The 22552-nt window shown below is 37.8% G+C and overlaps 1 protein-coding gene across 1 annotated transcript in view; it reads left to right on the top strand.

Annotated features, from left to right (window-relative positions):
* Nucleotides 1–1049: 1049 nt before the first annotated feature.
* Nucleotides 1050–22552, top strand: part of LOC129626171 (ankyrin repeat domain-containing protein 26-like) — a 66007-nt gene continuing 44504 nt past the window's right edge. The window contains exons 1-6 of the mRNA XM_055545375.1: nucleotides 1050–1164; nucleotides 6433–6555; nucleotides 10684–10891; nucleotides 16922–16991; nucleotides 21826–21955; nucleotides 22258–22319. Coding sequence (XP_055401350.1) covers nucleotides 1050–1164; nucleotides 6433–6555; nucleotides 10684–10891; nucleotides 16922–16991; nucleotides 21826–21955; nucleotides 22258–22319 — 708 coding nt within the window. The remainder of the gene's footprint in view (nucleotides 1165–6432; nucleotides 6556–10683; nucleotides 10892–16921; nucleotides 16992–21825; nucleotides 21956–22257; nucleotides 22320–22552) is intronic.

Here is a 22552-nt window from a genome sequence, read left to right as displayed (position 1 = left end):
TGGGATTTTATCCTCAAATTTCACAGGCTGATTTAACCTTTTCTTGGCCTTTTCTCAGACTGTCCTGTCTTTACAGTTTCTTTTCCTCTTGGGTAGTCCTCATTTATTCAGACCTGGTGCCCAGTCTCTCCTCCTTCATGGATCTTTTCTGACTGTCCAGCTCTCATGGAACCTTTTCTCTTCAGCCCTTGTCATCTAGTCTGTGAAGAGCAGTTTAGCCCTTAATTTTACACTGTTATCATTTTTTCCATGAGGGAGAATCTTGTTTAAGTACACACTGGTCTAACAGAGAATATTCATTGATACACACAGCACATGTCTTGCATAAATGGAAAGTAAAAAAGGATTACAAGAATGTGGCATTTTTCTTTTCAGAAAAATGTATAGATCATCTCAGTAAACTATTGGGAAATGGAATTTCTTTAACTGCTTTGGAATGTAGTTCAAATGAGCAAAACATCTTTGTAGTTCAGAAAAAGGCATATGGGATTAACATCCGTATTCACAGATTTAGTAATTAGAGTCTTGTTGTCACAGTCTTCCTTTGGGAGGGATTTATTGACTCAGTCTAGATAACCCAATACAGTGTACCTCACACTTCCTTGAGAACCATGCGGCATTAAGATGGAGGGATGGGGAGGAGTAAGAGATGTTCTACTAAGAGGGAACTTGCAGTCATTTTATGGAGGAAAGGTAGAAAAATATTTATTGTAGAGCAATAAAAAATATAAAATCAAATGCAAATGTTGTGTGACAAAGATGATGACAGTGAAGAGTATATTTTCTGATTCTCGGTGGTTTGAATTTCTTCCTTGATTCTCTGAATAATACCAGGTCCTACATTCTACAATACAGACACCATCATATTTATTTGATCCTCGGTTTGAGTTAGGCTGTGCTCAGTCCACTTGCCTCATTAGCAAACGGTATCGTTTTCTTCTTGAAGATTGGTGATCTTCCAGCAGAGCTGGGAAATGCATCTTCAAAATGTCTGCACCTGGATGCAGAAAAATCAAGTTCTTTGAGAGGAGTTATTATCTATGAAGGGAATGCGGAAGAAATGTGAAAAACTAAAGAAGAAGAAAAAGAAGTTGGAGCAAGAAGTAGTGAACCTCAAAAGTCATATAGAAGTGAATATGATAGTACACAGTCAAGTAGAGCAGTGTATACTGGAGAGTGAAGAAAGAGTGAGACAGGATCTCATAGAGAAATTAAAAGAAGTCAACCTATTTTTACACGTTAATTTGTTGATCTGTCATGTGCTTGAATTCACCTCACTGTACATTACATTTTGGATGTATGCAGCTTATGTGTTCCCTCTACTTCCCTTATAACAGTTTGTTTTGTAGATTTCTGTAAGGAAGGGGGCACTTGTTTCTCCCTTTAAATATTTCAGTTTCCATCACAGTTACCAGTAAACTGACCTTTCAGAATGATTCTCACTAAAGAATCCTTTTACTTTTAAGACCAGTTGGAATACAGCAAGACTATTAGGAGGAAAAGACAATATTATGGTTTAGAACCAGTACCATCCTCTTGAATTATTCTTAAGTTGTCTTGTTCAGTGTTTAAAATTTTAAGTTGATCTTCATAGTCTTTGAATTATCAGATTATTTAAGTACCCCTATAACATTGATTCCACTTTAGTTTTATAATTCAGATATAGTTCGCTTCACATTGACGACAATTGTTTTAAACTTCCACTCTTTATTTTTCACATTTAAAATTGCTCTCTGAATAACTGACTTAAAACTAAAGGGAACAAGTATAATTATCCAAGTTATAATTATTTTAAAAATGTTATCTTTTTACATTTACCTTAGACACAAGCAGCATCTCAAGAGAACTTAGAGTAGTTACGAGAGAAAAATAATTCTTCCGTAAGAAGTCAGATGGAACTTAGAATTGAAGACTTGGAATCTGAACTCTTCAAGATGAAAACTTTGCCAGAAGATTATAATAAAGCAGAGTGGGAAAAATATAAGCAACTCTACCTAGAAGAACTAGGAGACAGAAAGTCATTGGAAAATAAAGTAAACAAGTCAAGACACAGAATCACAGAAAATAAATTTAGTTCATTACTTTGTCTGGAAAACCAATTTTTATACAGCTGGATGCATGAGATTAGTAGGAAGTGAAAGCTAACTAGATAGTCACTGATAGAGGCACCTAAGACAATCTATGTTAATACTGTATCAAGTTTTTCTACACTACTTAAAAGCATGCTTGTGAAATGGAAATTAACACAGGGTTGAAAGGCAGGGTTCACAAAGTGGCTGAAACTAACATGGTGACCTGACTGAGGGGGTGGGTGGAGAGTGGAAAGGGCAGATCCCACCTGCAGTGCCTAGTCAGGTTTCCCCACAGTCTGAAAGCAGAACATTCCTAGGAAGCCTTTCATTAAGTCAAAACAGCATAAAGCAAAGAAGCAGTTAACAGAGAACACATTCTGCTAGTTGGTGCATAAAATAAGTATACACAAGACAAGAGAAACACAGATGTTCACAGAGAGGATTCAGGGCTGTGTGACAACTTGATGCCGAGATGTGGGGTGTGGCTTCCAGGGAAGGAGCACAGTGGAGTCACTCTCCCTACCTGGGGAGCGCAATGCCTCTCAGTGTAAAAACATACACTGAAGAGTGTTTTGACTTTTTGCCTTTTGAAATGAAACCAAAAATTCTCTTCACATTTTTTTTTTTTTTTTTCAATCAAAAGCAGTTGCTGACATAGGCCCTTCCTGGAAGTGAAGTAACATAAAGTGAACTTTGGAAAAGCAGGGAATACTTGTAATTGTTCCTGGGGCTGTTTTAGCTCTCTTCAGACTTACCCATTGACTTTCTTGTACTCCCCTCGAGACTGTGGCTCTAGGTGATTCCTCAGAGCCAAATGCTTAATTTCTCCGAGGTCATGAGTGAAACATATATACAAGGGTGGTAAAAGGAAACACTTGAAAGTGGCTTTGTGGGATGGTGTGTTTCTTCAACCCTGAACTGTTTCCTGGAGGCAGGTGTGTCCCAGAGGCAGCAGGCGTCACTGTGAGGCCACCTCCCTTTCTCTCTGATCCCTTTCTCTCCTCTCCCAACTGTGACTTGTTACCTGAGGAGCCCCAGACACATGTGTACTTCTTTAGAACAAGGTTACAACTGTCACTGATTATAGTAGGTCTGCTCTGTGTTTTCAGTGTTCTAACAGTTTAATGGGAATTCCATTTACTATATGGCAACTTTAAAAATGCAAATCACTTAGGGAAACAGGAATGAAATTGATGTTTTCCATCTTCCCAAGGACTAATGAGAGGCTGGCAGAGATCAGCATCCAACTTGAGGTGGAGAAACAGCAGAACAGATCTTTATTCAGCACTCTCACCATGAGGCCAGTCCTGGAGCCCCCTTGTGTTAGAAATTTCTATAATACTTTAGCGCTCAAATGAAATCTTACTCCAGGAGCAAATGTAGTGGTTTCTACCTCAATTCCATGCCCTTTAAATAACAGCTTTGAAAGTTACTTGACTAAGGGTAGTTCTATTATCTTTTTGCCTTGAGTTTCAGATTTCTGTTAAGTGATTCTTGTTTTTAATTTGGTGAACTTCTGAGCTGTTTATTTGACTTATGCATACTAAGTAAAAGCCAAAAGTAACTGTGGTAATCAAGGACACAGGAATTTTTTGTGTGTGATTTTTTTTTGGTGCTAGATTTCTTGTTTTGTTTTTTTTTAAGATACTTATTAAATTATTAAATTTCTTGAAAAGCTGCATTTAAATTCTAATTTAGAAATGGAATATTATTGCCTAGTAACTGAAAATATACATTCAGATATTTGACTTACTCTAATTGATTTCACTTTGGCTGTGCTTCCTAATCATTTCCAAGCTCTACTGTACCCACCCCAGTTTTTCTCCCCCTAAGCATAAATGAATGACTGGCATCTAAACACTTACCACATATGGATTTCTTTTTTCATTTGAAGGAATCATAGAGAAATCCTTTTAATGAATTAAACAAACTTGTGATACTAAGTCAGAAGATTAATTTCTGGTTCTAGGTTATGATTTTTTGTTATTTTTTTATACAAGAGTACATCTTTAATTACTATTTTACTGATAGCCTTTTAATTAAAATTTCTAAAAAATATCTTGCTGAGCAGTTGTAGAATGTTTCTAAATTTATAGTTAAATCAAATATTTAAAACTTGTAACTGAAGATCACTTTGATGTCTGTCTTGATATCACCTGGATGAATGATGACTTAGATAGTAAGGATGGGGAGTCTTTAAATTGCAACTAGTTTTCATTGTGTAGTCATTGTGATTAAAATATCCATTTCAGTCAATGCACTCGGGTTTATGGTTTTGATGGTATTTTCATGATGATTGTGGTACAGATAAAAATAGCCCTTGTTAAATATAGTCTCAACCTGTGTTCTCATTTGGCTTCTTGCCATCACAGAAGAGCAATCTAAGGTTTCTTCAACAGCACTGTGGCTATGTTGGGTCTTAGTACTTGAGAGCCATGAACCTGGAGGACGTACTTTAGCTGTACAGTCATAGCAGGCCTCTGAACACTTAATCCCAAGTCAGAGACTTGCCCACGCAGGCCTAAGAGGAGGTAGCGAATGCTTAACCCCTGTCCCAGAGGCAGGCTGCCTACTGCAGACCCAAGTTCATGGTGCTGTGGGCACATATATCTTTTCAAGGAAGAGATTCGGAACCAAGCAAGCACTTTGGGAGAAGTTCCTTGTTCCAGACTTAAGCCTTAGGTAAATCTCCTCGCTTCTCATCCCACAGCAAACATTATTCTCAATGGTGAAAAACTGAAAGCATTTCCTCTAAAATCAGGAACAAGATAAGGGTGCCCATTCTCACCACTACTATTCAACATAGCTTTGGCAGTTCTAGCCCCAGCATTCAGAGAAGAAAGAGAAATAAAAAGAGTCTAGATTGGAAAAGAAAAAGTAAAATTCTCGCTGTTTGCAGATGACATGGTTCTCTACATAGAAAACCCTAAAGACACCGCCAGAAAATTACTAGAGCAAATCAATGAATATAATAAAGTTGTAAGATGTAAAATTAACACACAGAAATCCCTTGCATTCCTATACACTAACAATGAGAAAACAGAGAAATGAAGGAAACTATCCCATTCACCACTGCAGCAAAAATGAAATATTTAAAAATAAATTTAACTAAAGAAACAAAAGACTTATATAAAACTATAAAACACTGATGAAAGAAATCAAAGATGACACAAATAGATGGAGAAATATATGATGTTCATGGATTGGAAGAATCAATATAGTGAAAATGAATATACTACCCTAAGCAATTTGTAGATTCAATGCAATCCCTATCAAGCTGCCAATAGTATTTGTCACAGACCTAGAACAAATAATTTAACAATTTGTATGGAAACCCAAAAAACCTTGAATAGCCAAGCAATCTTGAGAAAGAAGAATGGAACTGGAGGAATCAACCTGCTTGACTTCAGACTATACTACAGAGCTACAGTCATCACGACAGTATGTATTTCTTTTTGCTCCTGGCTATATCATGCTTCTACTTCTGCCATCTCTGTAGAACTATCCGCCTGCACCCTGATACTATTCTCAGAAAACATGGGGTTCATCAACTTGTCAAGTTTCTGGTAGACGTTGAGGCTAGGAAACCCAGACTCAAGCAGTCACGCCTGTGTCCCTGTCACTTGGTGGGTGACCTTAAAATTTCCCAGTCATTGATTTTGTCACTAGTTTATATTTTGCCCTCAGGAAGAATTCCAACCACGCACATCAATATGGATCCTGCCAAAGTATTTGGCCTTATCTCTTTACCACCCTCCTCTGCTGTTTATCTCTACATCTAATCTAACCAGACAGACTGTAGGATCTCACAGGTGTGCTTCCCCACCTCCAGTCTTTGTATGTGCTTCTCCCCTCTATCTCCTGTACTTTTTTCCTGTCCTTCATGGATCTACTTCCACAGCACCTCCACCAAAAAGCTGACAGTATTGCTACAAAGCTGGCTGTCCCTTTTGAGTGTTCCTTGTATCATCTTTTCTATCTTAGTATTTATGACTCTGTATGGAAATTGCCTGTTTGTCTATTTTTCCAGTTTATGGGATATCATTTTTCAGGGTGGACTGGGTCACCTTCATCTTGTAATTCCAGTGTTTGTCACAGCACCTTTGTACATAGTTATTGAATAAATGAATGAAAAATGAGAAAACCAGAAGCTCTGACACTCAGCCACATGTGGGACCAAGGGCAGATTATGTAATTGTAATCTGGTATTTTGTTTTCCATCATCTATAGATATGTTTCATTTTTTGGAACACTTAGAAATATCTGTTTTTGTTGTTGTTTGTTTGTTTGTTTGTTTTTTAACTAATACCTAGTTAACTCAAGTATTTCAGATAAAGAATGCAATCCTTTTTCTTTCCAGCTGCTGCTGAATTTGAATCTGAGTCCTATGGAGTGTCTCCTCAGGGATCTGTATCAGGATCTACTTTTGAAAACATCACAAGAATATGTACAGGTTTTGAAGAAAAAATATATGATCTAAAAGGTAAATAGTAAAAATTTCCCTTCTTGACTATTTTCATGACATTTTAGTTTTCCCATTAAACATGATGAGAAAGTCCTTATTAAAGGGAAATATTTTTGTGTGTATGATGAAACTTTATATGGTATTTTAAAAATACTAATTTTAAGTAGTATTTATACTACTTTTAAGCAATAGTATCTAAGTACTTTACATCCATACATGACCACAGGAAAAACCATAGCCTTGACTAGACGGACCTTTGTTGGCAAAGTAATGTCTCTGCTTTTCAATATGCTATCTAGGTTGGTCATAACTTTCCTTCCAAGGAGTAAGCGTCTTTTAATTTCATGGCTGCAGTCACATCTGCAGTGATTTTGGAGCCCAGAAAAATAAAGTCTGACACTGTTTCCACTGTTTCCCCATTTATTTCCCATGAAGTGGTGGGACCGGATGCCATGATCTTAGTTTTCTGAATGTTGAGCTTTAAGCCAACTTTTTCACTCTCCACTTTCACTTTCATCAAGAGGCTTTTTAGTTCCTCTTCACTTTCTGCCATAAGGGTGGTGTCATCTGCATATCTGAGGTGATTGATACTTCTCCTGGCAATCTTGATTCCAGCTTGTGTTTCTTCCAGTCCAGCGTTTCTCATGATGTACTCTGCATATAAGTTAAATAAACAGGGTGACAATATTCAGCCTTGACGTACTCCTTTTCCTATTTGGAACCAGTCTGTTGTTCCATGTCCAGTTCTAACTGGTGCTTCCTGACATGCATATAGGTTTCTCAAAAGGCAGGTCAGGTGTTCTGGTATTCCCATCTCTTTCAGAATTTTCCACAGTTTATTGTGATCCACACAGTCAAAGGCTTTGGCTTAGTCAATAAAGCAGAAATAGACATTTTTCTGGAACTCTTTTGCTTTTTCCATGATCCAGCGGATGTTGGCAATTTGATCTCTGGTTCCTCAGCCTTTTCTAAAACCAGCTTGAACATCTGGAAGTTCATGGTTCACATATTGCTGAAGTCTGGCTTGGAGAATTTTGAGTATTACTTTACCAGCATGTGAGATGAGTGCAATTGTGTGGTAGTTTGAGTATTCTTTGGCATTGCCTTTCTTTGGGATTGGAATGAAAACTGACCTTTTCCAGTCCTGTGGCCACTGCTGAGTTTTCCAAATTTGCTGGCATATTGAGTGCAGCACTTTCACAGCATCATCTTTCAGGATTTGAAATAGCTCAACTGGAATTCCATCACCTCCACTAGCTTTGTTTGTAGTGATGCTTTCTAAGGCCCACTTGACTTCACATTCCAGGATGTCTGGCTCTAGGTGAGTGATCACACCATCGTGATTATCTTGGTCGTGAAGATCTTTTTTGTACAGTTCTTCTGTGTATTCTAGCCACCTCTTCTTAATATCTTCTGCTTCTGTTAGGCCCATACCATTTCTGTCCTTTATCGAGCCCATCTTTGCATGAAATGTTCCCTTGGTATCTCTAATTTTCTTGAAGAGATTTCTAGTCTTTCCCATTCTGTTGTTTTCTTCTATTTCTTTGCATGGATTGCTGAGAAAGGCTTTCTTATCTCTCCTTGCTCTTCTTTGGAACTCCGCATTCAAATGCTTATATCTTTCCTTTTCTCTTTTGCTTTTCACTTCTCTTCTTTTCACAGCTATTTGTAAGGCTTCCTCAGACAGCTATTTTGCTTTTTTGCATTTCTTTTCCATGGGGATGGTCTTGATCCCTGTCTCCTGTACAGTGTCACGAATGTTACTTTTAGGCATATTTAAAACCCAGCACTGTTAAGTTTTCCAATTTCAAATTCAAAGTGTTAGTCACTCAGTCATGTCTGACTCTGTGACCAATGGACTGCAGCCTGCCAGACTCCTCTGTCCTCCACTATCTTGTGGAGTTAGCTCAAATTCATGTCTATCGAGTCAGTGATGCTCTCCTACCATCTCATCCTCTGTTGTCCCCTTTCTCCTCCTGCCTTCAATCTTTCTCAGCATCAGGGTCTTCTCTGATAAGTGAGCTCTTCACATCAAGTGGCTGAAGTATTGGAGCTTCAGCCTCAGCATCAGTCCTTCTGATGAATATTCAGAATTGATTTCCTTTAGGATTGACTGGTTTAATCCCTTTGCAGTCCAAGGACTCTCATGAGTCTACTCCAACACCACAGTTTAAAAGCATCAATCCTTCAGCACTCAGCCTTCTTTATGGTTCAACTCTCATATATTTATACATCACTACTGGAAAAATAGTATCTATGTTTTAACCCCAATCTCCTAATTTATCCCTCCCCTCATGTTTCCCCTTTCATAAACATAATTTGATTTTGAGATCTGTGAGTTGGTTTTGTTTTGTAAATAAGCTTATTTTGATTAGATTCCACAAGTAAGTGATGTGATATTTTTCTCTGAGTTACTTCACTTAGTATTGTAATTTTGAGATCCTTCTGTGTTGCTGCAAATGGCATTATTTCATTCTTTTTTTAGCCAAGTTATATTCCATTGTGTGTGTGTGTATGTGTGTACACTGCATCTTCTTTATCCATTCTGATGTTGGTGGACACTTAGATTGCTTCTGTGTCTTGGCTATTGTCAATAGCTCTGCAGTGAACATTGGGGTGCATGTACCTAATTGAATTATGGTTTTCTCCAGATATATGCCAAGGACTGGGATTGCTGAATCATATGGCAAGTTTATAGTTAGATTTTAAAGAAACCTCATAGAGTTCTCCACAATGGGTGTACCTACTTACATTCCATAAACAGTGTAGGAGGGTTCCCTTTTCTCCACACTCTCTCAAGCATTTATTGTTCATAGATTTTTTGATGATGGCTATTCTGATTGGTGTGAAATGATACCTCATTGTAGTATTTCTGCATTTCTCTAATAATTAGTGATGCAGAGCATCCTTTATGAACATCCTTTCATGTGCTTTTTGGTCATTGTAGGTGTTCTTTACAGAAATGTATATTTAGATCCTACACTCATTTTGTGATCAGGTTGTTTGCTTTTTGATATTGAGCTCTTTGAGCTGTTTGAAATGTTGTAGATTAATCTCTTGTTAGTTGTATCGTTTGCAAATATTGTTGCCCATTATGTGGGTTGTGGTCTGTCTTGTTTATGATTTCCTGCACTGTGCCAAAGCTTTTAAGTTTGATTAAATCCCATTTGCTTATTTCTGTTTTTATTTTCATTATTCTAAGAGGTGGATGAAAAAAGATACTGCTGTAATTTAAGTCAGAGAGTGTTGTACCTATATTTTCCCCTAAGAGTATTATAGGGCCTGTCCTTATACTTAAGTCTTTAGTCCATTTCGAGTTTGTTTCTGTGTATGATGTTAGGGAGTGTTCTAACTTCCTTCTTATACTTGTAGCTGTTGAGTTTTCTTATCACCACTTGTTGAAGAAGCTGTCTTTGTGTCTTTGTATAGTCTTGCCTCCTTTATCATAGATTAATTGACCATTGGGCATAGGTTTCTCTCTGGACTTTCTGTCTTATTTCATTGATCATTCAGTATATTTCTGTTTTTGTGCTAGGGCCAGTGTTTTGATTACTGAAGCTTGCAGAGTAGACTGAAGTCAGGATACCTGATTCTGTCAACTCTTGCTTTTCTTTCTCAAGATTGCTTTGGCTATTTGGGGCCTTCTGTTTCCATATACACTGTAAAATTTTTTTTGTTCTGGTTCTGTGGAAAATTCCATTGGTAATTTGATAGAAATTGCAATGAATCTGTAGATTGTTTTGGGTAGTATAGTTATTTTGACAGTTATATAGTTTTAATGCCACTTTGATTTCTGTGTTTATTTCAGTTTCCTGTCTTTCCCTCTTAGTTTAGGTAAGGGGTTATTGATACTGTTTGTTTCTTTCAGAAAATGAACTTCCAGTTCTTGCACATGCACACTTGTCAGTCTGGCACGCCAAGCCTCTGTGCGCATGGGCAATGTGTTTCTAGGTGTCGCTTAGCAACGATCATTCTGGGATGAAAGATTCTAAACTGTTGAGCTTCCCAGTTGGGAGGTTGTGGCAGGACTGCTCTGGCTTACCTCTTAGTGTTTGTGTTGGGTTTAGAGGACTCTGAAGAGCTGAGGGGGAGGTGAGGTGTGTTGGAGTTTGTAGACTCTGCGATGAAGAAGAGTTTTGGCTTCAGGAGTTAAAAAGGGCATCTCGCCCTTTGGCTCCTCCATCAACCCAGTGAGAGACAGCTGTCATAAAATCAACTTCCAGCCCAGGTACTGCATCCGAGACAAGGACCTCGGAAAGATCCACAAAGCTGCCAGTGCAGGCAACGTAGCCAAAGTGCAGCAGGTTCTGTTGCCCGGGAGGAATGGCCTGAATGACAGAGAGAAGATGAATAGGTAAGCAGGGTGGAAGGGCCTGGCAGGGGTCCCTCCTGTGAGTTTCCCCTCCAAGGCTCTTGGACACCTTCCTGGGATCCAGCACCCCACAGACTTTATGGTCAGCAGAAAGCCTTAGCTGGTTTCAGACCCACTTGTAATTCCCCTTATAGGGCACTTTGCTGATGGTTTTGAAGTCATTTAACTGAATGTCAGTAATCACAGAAATGAAATGAAACATGAATAGCATCTGTTTTTTCTGTCTTCCTCCTACTTTTTATTTGCATGGGTTAGCATGATGTACTCATGAGTAAGAGCTCTCAAGTTCTATAGCCTTCAAGAAATTTTCTGGAACCTCCTGGCTCTCACATTTTTTCTCATGTGATTTATGAAAACACTTCTTCATGGATCGCTAATCCATGGATCATGGCAGTGGACAGATTTCTGATGGTGTCAGCATCTTATTTTTAATTTACATATTTTTATACCATAAGGTATATATTACAGAAAACTGCATAGTGAGCAAAATAATTCTCATGAGAGGTCAACTTCTGGATTAAAAATTCCTCAGATACAATTCAATATCTGTTTTATATCAGTGTACACTTAGGTGTATATGTTCTTTGCTGAAGGACCTTAGAAGACAGCTTTGAAGTAGGAAGCCTGCTGTGTCCTTGAATAGGAAGACATTTTCTTAGGATGTATGGTTTTTCTATACTTAAACCAAATCAATATATCATGATTTTAAACATTTTGGATTACATATGCTGTCTTTAATTATTGTGATGAAATTAAAATTGTACATAGTAGACTAAGACTTGCTCTTCATGATATAAAAATGTGCCGTAAGTGCCCACAAAATATTCATTCACTAACAACTGTAAAGGGCATAGATAAATGAATGGAACAGAATAGAAAATACCCAAACACCCAAATGTAGGTAAAACTTTAGAACTTGATACTGATGACATTTTCTATTAGGAAAGACAAATTGTATATAGATGGTGGAGAAATAACCTGATAAAAGAGAAAAGTAACTAGATTTTTATCTCACCAAAAAGTTTCAGATGGAGTGTGGATCAAACATTTTAAATATGCACAGTGAGAAAAGTACCAGAAGAAAACTCAAATTCTTATTTATACATTTTTTTCCTGCTGACAGAGACCTTCTTTTTTTTCCATTTCTATTGTTTCTTAACCTTAATTTTTTAAATTGGAGAATAATTGCTTTACAATGTTGTGCTGTTTTCTGCTGTATAACATCATAGATCAGTTCTAAGTATACATATTTCCCCTTCCTTGTGAGCCTCCTTCCCACCCCAAAGACCTCACTAAGAATTATTTCAAAAGCAAGAATTCTTGAGTTTCCTGGATTTTGGCACACACAAAAAAAGGAAAAGAAATATGGAGGTTGAATTAACATTTTAACAACTCAAAAAAAAATGTAAAACTCTGTGTCGATCAAGCTGTCTATAGGCAAGTCGGATTAGCAGACAGGGTTGGTCTTTTTGGCACCAATAGGAATGTAGTACAGATAAAAATAACCTGTTGCTTTCAATTTTTTTTAGAATTTTTTTGAGAATTGATATCTTCTGACAACTTTATCTGAAATGATCTAAGAATTTGGTAGTTGTTTTTCATATTAGTGTTAAAATATTATTTATCACATTTTTAATACATAGCATTCGCCAACTGATTTCTGAATATAAAGAAAAGAGACCTGAAACTTCTCCTGAAAATAGCAACCCAGGTACATCATCTGATACCTAATTACTCTTGGTGATTCTACCATAGATAAAGTAGGAGTGAGGAAGTTTCAATAATGAAAGAACTATGAAAAAATTGGTATAAATTGCATGTGTGTTTTATTTTCTAAATTACTCTTTTAATACTCTAGTATTCATAATTCTTTAAGAGGTTAATTGTAGGTGATTTAACATCAAAGACAGTATTGTCTGAAAAGAAATCCATGTATTTAGTATGGCCCCTAAAGTCCTATATTAGATCTTTGTATAAATAAGAAAAAAATGTTTAACTTAGTATGATGTATATTTCATCTATAGTCATATATCAAATTGGACTTCTTATGAAACTGAACATTCATTTTTAGAAATAGTTTGCATTTAGTGAATGAATAGTTAGTAGTTACTGTGTAGTGATTAGTCTCACTAAAATAGTTACCATCATTAAAACTGAGAACCTGAATAATCCCTTCCTGGTAGGATAAGAAATGATAAACGATAAGAACTGCAAAGCAGAGCCAGTGTGCAGCATAATAGTGAGAGATTATTTCTGAAAGATACCTACCAACAGTACAGAAGGCGGAAAAGCAATGCCTGGTTGAGAGCCAGTTATTTTGCCTATTGTTGTACCAAGCAGGTCTCTATTACCAACTTCATTCCTTACAGATCCAAAGAGAGTGAGGTAGGTTGACTTCATTAGGACCAGATGTTTTCTTCTGTGTGTTAGATAATTGTCATGACAGTATAGTTTTGTAAGAACAAGATGTTCTCTTGCCATCAGTTAAAAGATTATCATAATAGATATTCAAATAGATCAACTTGGGACTCTGCAGGTTCTACTAAAAGCACAAAAAATACTTCAGATTAACAAAAACAGCATTAGGCCTGCTCAATGTGGCACATTGCATAGGGTGTCTGAGGATACCTTTAACTGAGTAGACCTCTGTCTAATCAAAGCGGACTTCCCAGATGGCTCACTAGTAAAGAATCCACCTGCCAATGCAGGAGATATGGTTTGATCCCTGTGTCGGTAAGATCCCCTGGAGAAGGAAACAGCAATGCACTCCAGTACTTTTGCCTGGGAAATCCCATTGGCAGAAGAGCCTGGTGAGATGCAGTCCATGGGGTTGCAAGAGTCAGACATGACTTGGTAACTGAACAACAAAAACATCTATCAAAGAACTGTAGGTTGGTTTAATACATTAGTCAGAGGAGATACAGAGATGACAGAGTTTTGGTCTTCAATACATTCATAATAGAAAAGAGTTGTCTCTAGTTAATTTCTGTATTTTTCTAAACAACATTTTCAAAGAAAACATGCCTATTTAGTTGTTCATTTGTTCACTAAACATAACTTTCAAGAGTCGTTTATGTACTAAGCATTGTTCTGATGTCACAGGGTGCAAACATTTAAAAATCACTGCCCCTGCTCTCCAGGCTCAAGCTTGCAGTGCTCCTGTCCCCATGGAGTCACTGCATGTGAGTCATCCCTCCAGCATCAGATCATGATGACCCCTGGGAATTGTTGTCCAAAGGCACCAGAGTCCGTGGCTCCCTCCATCCTTCCTTTCCTCCCCTTGTTTATCAGCTTAGGATGTGATGATGTATGACTTCCAAGCTGAAAAAGCATGATTTCTATAAACATTTGTCATATAATGGGAAGGATTGATATAATGATATCCCTCACTAGTACACAGCACTCTTTGGACCATCCTGCTCTATGTGGTCCAGATACTCTTGAGCAATGGAAGGAGAGAATCTCAAGAGATTCTTTTTAAACATATTAATGTGTGTGTGTGTGTGTGTGTGTGTGTGTATATATATATATATATATATATATATATATATATATATATGTAAGTATTTAGACATTTTTTAAAAGTTCAGCTTCTGTGTACCCTACTGCATGCTCACCACTACAATTCCAGTCCCCATTCTCACAACCGAGTTGACTCCCTTTACCCATTTGCCCTCCCCCGCCTCCCTTTCAAGAGATTATCCTTTCTAAACCTGGAATCACTACATCTTTCATACTTCTCTTGCCTTTGTTGAAAGAGGGCCAAGAAGAGAAGACTTTGCTTCCTATGTTTTACCATGCTCTGAAGTTCAATGCCTGTAGACCAAGCTTCCCTGTGATCGGGCATTTTCATTGTGAACTGAAGAGTCAGAGAAGTTTTCATGTCCCCAAAAGACACCTATAGTCTCTGTTCACTGCTCCAGGCAATGGACGTCCAGAAATACTGTGCTGTTTAAGTGTGCTATTGTCGGTTTATAGTACTGAGTCTATTAATGGTATAATATCATTTTCTGTCAGTCTCCTGGAGTTTGGTTAAGATTATGGTCATTGTAAACAGTGGTTCTTTCTTTGCTTTTTGTTTTGCATTTGATGACTATAAAGGGGAGGAGTGGTTCTTAGGCATTAGTGGCCTATGAGTATAGTACAATCACTGTTCTCTCTAGTGTGGTCCCCAGGTATGGTTTGAAAGGAATACTTTTAAACCAAGCATCAGTCTTGAGATTTTAATATTCTGTATTTTTCTTTTGTTGATTTAAAATGCATCTTGCTTTTTTCTTTAATATTGGATGAGAGTTCTGAAGAAGACTCTTTAAGCAGGTAGGATTTTCAGGATGTTTTAAATTATATATTTAACTAAGGGAACATGGATAAGAGAAACTAATGTTTGTTGAGCGTTCTACTCTGGGTTAGACACTGCATTACGTGCTTAACATTTGTGACCTCATAGAGTTATCACAGCAGCTTTGTAAAGTAGCTGTGTCCTACTTTTACTTAATTAGGCAACTCTGGTTTCAGGAGGTTAATGAATTGACCCATGATTCTGTGGTTAAAATGAGTTGACCTGTGATTTGATTTGACAGTTGGCCTTCCTGGCTCCCACGTCCACTCCCATGTCCCTCAGCAGAGACTGAGAAGTACCCATACAGCAAATAAGTTACAAGATAGATATAAATTAGTTCTTTGACTTGTCTACATTTTAAGTTTTGACATTGTGGGGAAACTCCCTGTACTCCTTTTAGAGTAAAGGAGAGAACTGGTGCCTTCTCAATAAGTGGTTTCCCAGCTGACGGACCTAGACTACCCTTTTGGACAGACTCAGATTAGTCTCTGAACCGGGAACAGACAATGGAGAAGGAAAAGCCGATTCTTCCACTTTGTTTTTTTTTGTTTTTTTTTTTTTTAACTTTACAATATTGTATTGGTTTTGCCATATATCAACATGAATCTGCCACAGGTATAAAAGTGTTCCCCATCCTAAACCCTCCTCCCTCCTCCCTCCCCGTACTATCCCTCTGGGTCATCCCAGTGCACCAGCCCCAAGCATCCAGTATTGTGCATCGAACCTGGACTGGCAACTCGTTTCATATATGATATTATACATGTTTCAATGCCATTCTCCCAGATCATCCCACCCTCTCCCTCTCCCACAGAGTCCAAAAGACTATTCTATACATCAACCTAGATGTCCATCAGCAGATGAATGGACAAGAAAGCTGTGGTACATTTACACAATGGAGTATTACTCAGCCATTAAAAAGAATACATTTGAATCAGTTCTAATGAGGTGGATGAAACTGGAGCCTATTATACAGAGTGAAGTAAGCCAGAAAGAAAAACACCAATACAGTATACTAATGCATATATATGGAATTTAGAAAGATGGTAACAATAACCCTGTGTACGAGACAGCAAAAGAGACACTGATGTATAGAATAGTCTTCCACTTTGTTTTAAGTCATCAGGTTTATTCTAGTTTGGGCAAACAAAAATTATTTCAATCCATCAGTTGGATTTTCTGTTCAGCTATTAGAACTTTTGGTGGAAACAGATTATATTTAGGCTCTGCCGATATATTGGCTGTCACTCTCTGTTATGGAAACTAAGAATGAGTGTTAACTGGATATTTCATAGGTTGTCAAAGATGGAAGCAGAAATAGGTAACTAAAAACTTTTTTGGAGACTTGCCTGGGGATGCAGTGGTTAAGATGGTTAATAAGACTTCTTCCAGTGTAGGCAGTGTGGGTTTGATATTCAGTCAGGGAATCTAAGATCGGGGTCAGACAGCCAAAACATAACATAGATGCACCATTGGAACAAATTCAATCAAGACTTTAAAACTGGTCCACATCAAAAAATCTTTTTTTAAAAAAAAGCTGTTTTAAAACAGGCCAAATTTTATTCATGTCAAGAAAGTTCATTTAATATATTAAAAGCTTTCACTTGTTTTGTTGTTGTTATTGTTGTTCAAAGAAATGAACTCACTCATTTTTATTGTATGTTTTTGCTTTAAAGATTTCCCAATAAACCTGGCATTGATTTGGGGCCTACATCAGAAGATGAAGTCTTAGATTTTAAAACCAAGGTAAAGTGTTCCATTGTGAAATTAGTTTTCCTGCTCTGAATTTAGTTTCATATAGTATTTACTCTTATTATTAGACAATGAACGTGAAAAATAGATTCAAGGGATTAGATCTGATTAACAGAGTGCCTGAAGAACTATGGACGGATATTCGTGACTTTGTACAGGAGGCAGTGATCAAGACCATCCCCAAGAAAAAGAAATGCAAAAAGGCAAAATGGTTGTCTGAGGAGGCTTTACAAATAGCTGAGAAAAGAAGAGAAGCAAAAGGCAAAGTAGAAAAGGAAAGATATATCCATTTGAATGCAGAGTTCCAAAGAATAGCAAGGAGAGATAAGAAAGCTTTTCTCAGTGATGAAAGAAATAGAGGGAATCAACAGAATGGGAAAGACTCGAGATCTCTTCAAGAAAATTAGAGATACCATGGGAACATTTCATGCAAATATGGGCACAATAAAGGACAGAAATGGTATGGACCTAACAGAAGCAGAATATGTTAAGATGAGGTGGCAAGAATAAACAGAAGAACTATACAAAAAAGATCTTCATGACCCAGATAACCAGGATGGTGTGATCACTCACCTAGAGCCAAGCATACTGGAATGCGAAGTCAAGTGGGCCTTAGGAAGCATCACTAGGAACAAAGCAGGTGGAGGTGATGGAATTGCAGTTTAGCTATGTCAAATCCTAAAAGATGCTGCTGCACTCAATATGCCAGCAAATCTGCAAAACTGAGCAGTGGCCACAGGACTGGAAAAGTCCGTCTTCATTCCAATCCCAAAGAAAAGCAATGCCAAAGAATGTTAAAACTACCACATAATTGCATTCATCTCACATGCTAGCAAAGTGATGCTCAAAATTCTTCAAGCCAGGCTTCAGTAGTACGTGAACCATGAACTTCCAGATGCTCAAGCTGGATTTAGAAAAGGCAGAGGAACCAGAGATCAAATTGTCAGCATCCTCTGGATCATAAAAAAAGCAACAGATTTCCAGAAAAGCATCTACTTTATTGACTGTGCCAAACCATTTGACTCTGTGGATCACAACAAAGTGTAGAAAATTCTTCAAGAGATGGGAATACCAGACCACTTGACCTGCTTCTTGAGAAATCTGTATACAGGACAAGAAGCAACAATTAGAACTGGATATGGAACAACACACTGGTTCCGAATCGGGAAAGGAGTACACATCTTTTGATTTCCATTTGAATGGAATATCTTTTTCCACCCTTACTTTCAGTGTGTATGTGTCTCTAGGTCTGAAGTGGGTCTCTTGTAGGCAACATATATATGGCTCTTGTTATCGTTATCTATTCAGTTACTCTGTATCTTTTGGTTGGTGCATTTGATCCATTTACATTTATAGTAATTATCGATATGTATGTTCCTATAGGCATTTTCTTAATTGTTTTGGGTTTGTTTTTGTAGGTCTTTCCTTTCTCTTGTGTTTACTGGCTATGTAAGTCCCTTGAGTATTTGTTGTAAGGCTGGTTTGGTGGTACTAAATTCTCTTAACTTCTGCTTGTCTGTAAAGCTTTGATTTCTCTACCAATTTTGTATGAGTTCTTTTCAAATAGGATTTTCTATTTCTTTCTTACAGCATAATAGTACTCTAAAATGATTCATAATTACATCCTCACATAAACATTTCTCTTCTACAATTTCAAACTTGTCATTTAAGATCAATTTTAAAAAGGAGTCTTCTTGTCACATCTTGAATTGGCGTTTTACAATTAAATTTTTTCACTAAACTTAAAAATGCTTATTATTGTAATATCCCACAAGTGAATATTTCATATATTTATGAAACTACAGCTTTATATCTTTGAAACAGATGTTGAAATATATAATTGACAACTTTAATCTCATAGTTTTCTTCCCCTGGTATTGTTTTATTTTCAGAAGTTCAGAATTCTGCCTATGTTTATACTAATTATACCAGTTTAGTATATTTTAAAAATAATTATCCTAAGTGTATATGCTTTTCCTGAAAAAGTTTCTCTATTTCTAACCCAACGGTATTTATCCAAATCTTTTCGAGTCCCTTGCGTGCCTCAAATTCATTTAATACACCCCAAACTGAAGCCATTGTCCTTGACGCATCCCTCCTTCCTGCCTCTTTGTAAGCAACCCTGTCATCTGTCCTCCCCATCCTAGCAGACAGAATCACTGAAATGCTACAGCAGGAAAAACTCTGGACTCTACCTTCCTTGAAATTACTGTATCCAGTCACTTACCAAGTTCAGTATTTTCTACCCGTTTAACATTTTTCATATCTTATTACCCTAATTCATTTCTCACCTATGATCTTGAAATATTCTTTTCTAGTTTTGCTCTCCTGATGTTCATCTTTATGTTGCTGCCAGAGTAATCATTCTTAAATATACTTGCCAATCTTTTCTTTCCTCTTGACTCTGCAGTTTGTTTTAGAATGACTCTTACCGTCTTTATTTGGCTGTTTTTTACAGCCAAATTTGCTTTTTAACTACACTTTCATACATATATGTGCAGTGTGTAGTGTGCTTAATGTCCTCTGTGGAACATTGCTTACAGGTTTTTGTTTTTTCCATGATGCTGTCTTTAAAATTCTGTCATATTTACTACTTTCTGGTGTAAATATGAATATATTTGAATAAACCATGGCACCAAATAAAATAAAATATATTTGTGATGACTGCAAGGAGATCCAACCAGTCCATTCTGAAGGAGATCAGCCCTGGGATTTCTTTGGAAGGAATGATGCTAAAGCTGAAACTCCAGTACTTTGGCCACCTCATGCGAAAAGTTGACTCATTGGAAAAGACTCTGATGCTGGGAGGGATTGGGGGTAAGAGGAGAAGGGGATGACAGAGGATGAGATGGCTGGATGGCATCACTGACTCGATGGACGTCAGTCTCAGTGAATTCCGGGAGTTGGTGTTGGACAGGGAGGCCTGGCGTGCTGCGATTCATGGGGTCGCAAAGAGTCGGACATGACTGAGCGACTGATCTGATCTGATCTGAACACCTTTACTCATCTCACATGCTAATAAAGTGATGCTTTAAATTCTCCAAGCCAGCTTCAGCAATACGTGAACCATGAACTTCCAAATGTTCAAGCAGGTTTTAGAAAAGGCAGAGGAACCAGAGATCAAATTGCCAACATCTGCTAGATCATCGAAAAAGCAAGAGAGTTCCAGAAAAACATCTATTTCTGCTTTATTGACTATGCCAAATGCTTTGACTGTGTGGATCACACTAAACTGTGGAAAATTCTGGAAGAGATGGGAATACCAGAGCACCTGACCTGCCTCTTGAGAAATCTGTATGCAGGTCAGGAAGCAACAGTTAGAACTGGACATGGAACAACAGACTGGTTCCAAATAGGAAAAGGAGTACGTCAAGGCTGTATATTCTCACCTTGCTTATTTAACTTATATGCAGAGTATATCATGAGAAACGCTGGACTGGAAGAAACTCAAGCTGGAATCAAGATTGCCGGGAGAAATATCAATAACCTCAGATATGAAGATGACACCACCCTTATGGCAGAAAGTGAAGAAGAACTATAGAGCCTTTTGATGAAAGTGAAAGAGGAGAGTGAAAAAGTTGGCTTAAAGCGCAACATTCATAAAACTAGGATCATGGCATCCAGTCCCATCACTTCATGGGAAATAGATGGGGAAACAGTGGAAACAGTGGCTGACTTTATTTTTCTGGGCTCCAAAATCACTGCAGGTTGTGATTGCAGCCATAAAATTAAAAGACGCTTACTCCTTGGAAGGAAAGTTATGACCAACCTAGACAGCATATTAAAAAACAGAGACATTACTTTGCCAACAAAGCTCCATCTAGCCAAGGCTATGGTTTTCCCAGTGGTCATGTATGGATGTGAGAGTTGGACTATAAAGAAAGCTGAACATAGAAGAATTGATGCTTTTGAACTGTGGTGTTGGAGAAGACTCTTGAGAGTCCCTTGGACTGCAAGGAGCTCCAATCAGTCCATCCTAAAGGAGATCAATCCTGGGTGTTCATTGAAAGGACTAATGTTGAAGCTGAAACTCCAATATTTTGGCCACCTGATGTGAAAAGCTAACTCATTTGAAAAGACCCTGATGCTAGGAAAGATTGAGGGCAGGAGGAGAAGGGGACGACAGAGGATGAGATGGTTGGATGGCATCACCAACTCAGTGGACGTGGTTTGGGTGGACTCTGGGAGTTGGTGATGGACGGGGAGGCCTGACGTGCTGTGGTACATGGGGTAGCAAAGAGTCGGACAGGACGGAGCGACTGAACTGAACTGAACACCTTTACTTGTGTAGTAGATCCCCATGATGTGAAGGAAAAAGATGACACTTCCTTTCTCCCCTTTGAACCTGGTTCTCCAGTTTTGTCTCTCTATATGGTTCCCAGTAACTCTGTTCTAGTTTTCTACATGACTTGTGAACATTGTTTCACACCTCACCCATTTGCTCGGGCCGCCCTTCCTAGAATCCCCCTCACATCCTGGCTCTGCGCTCTCTGTCTTCTGAGACACAGCCCTTTATCACAGCGTTCCTTGAGCTTCGCAGGTACACCTGCCTCCTTTCTCCTTTGTGCCTTTCCTGTGCTCTGTCTGCTTCAGTTGCAGATCTGTTGAAGGATTCTTTTCTGCTCGTTTGTTTTCATGAGTCTCTGCCTCACCTAGAACACAATGCAGAATCACTCTTTTCTTTACATTTCTAACTTCTCCCAGGACAGTGTCTATGATTTCCTAGACAGAGTGAATGTTTATCATCTTACTGATTGAGTGAATGACCAAATGAATGAATATGTTTTCTAAAGTTGGGTTTTTGTTTTATTTTGTCTTGTTTTTATAGGAAGAGGCCACAAAGTCAGAACTTGTTGCAGAAGAAAGTGATACTGATATTATTGACAGGGCTCCCCAAGAGCAAACAAGTCATGACCATTTGACTTCTGTTGATGGAGCACACAAAAATGATAGAAGTGGTAAGTTAGTGAATTTCTGTGAAATTTTTCTATGCTTAAAAGCTAATATAAAACCATCTAAAGAGTATGCATCCAAACATGATATGTATTTCTTTTTAAATAAGTTTCTTTTGCTCTCTTTCTTCAGAACTGTCCCACCTACTACCAACCTTTTCTTCCTGAGAATGCTTCAACCCTCTGAAATTCTTTTCCACTACTTTATTTTATTGAAATATTCATGGATAGAGGTAGGCTTATATATGTCTTTAAAATTCATAGATAGTAAATGTTCTCATTAATGTATCTGTGACACCATTTTCCAGATATGCTGTCAGCCTTAGAATTGGGAGAAGAGGAAGATATAGAATCACCCTGGGGTTCTGAGGTATTGTCTTCTATTATTATTTTGAAATGTAAGCACCGAGTGATGTAAGAACATAAAAGCAAGAGATGCTATGACTTTCTCACCTTTGCATTTCCCCATCAAAACTTGGTTCTTATTTTAAACCTGTATTGAATAAAATAATTCTGTGCTAAATACTACCAAATAGTACACTTTTGTTCATTTGCAAGATTCACCTAATGAAATCAGTGTTGTACAGAAACCAAGGCTTAGAA

The sequence above is a fragment of the Bubalus kerabau genome, chromosome 13 (genome assembly GCF_029407905.1).
Source record: "Bubalus kerabau isolate K-KA32 ecotype Philippines breed swamp buffalo chromosome 13, PCC_UOA_SB_1v2, whole genome shotgun sequence".
NCBI classification, from domain to species: domain Eukaryota; kingdom Metazoa; phylum Chordata; class Mammalia; order Artiodactyla; family Bovidae; genus Bubalus; species Bubalus kerabau.
The sequence above is the reverse complement of the archived record's forward strand: the minus strand, read 5'-3'. Positions and strand labels throughout refer to the sequence as shown.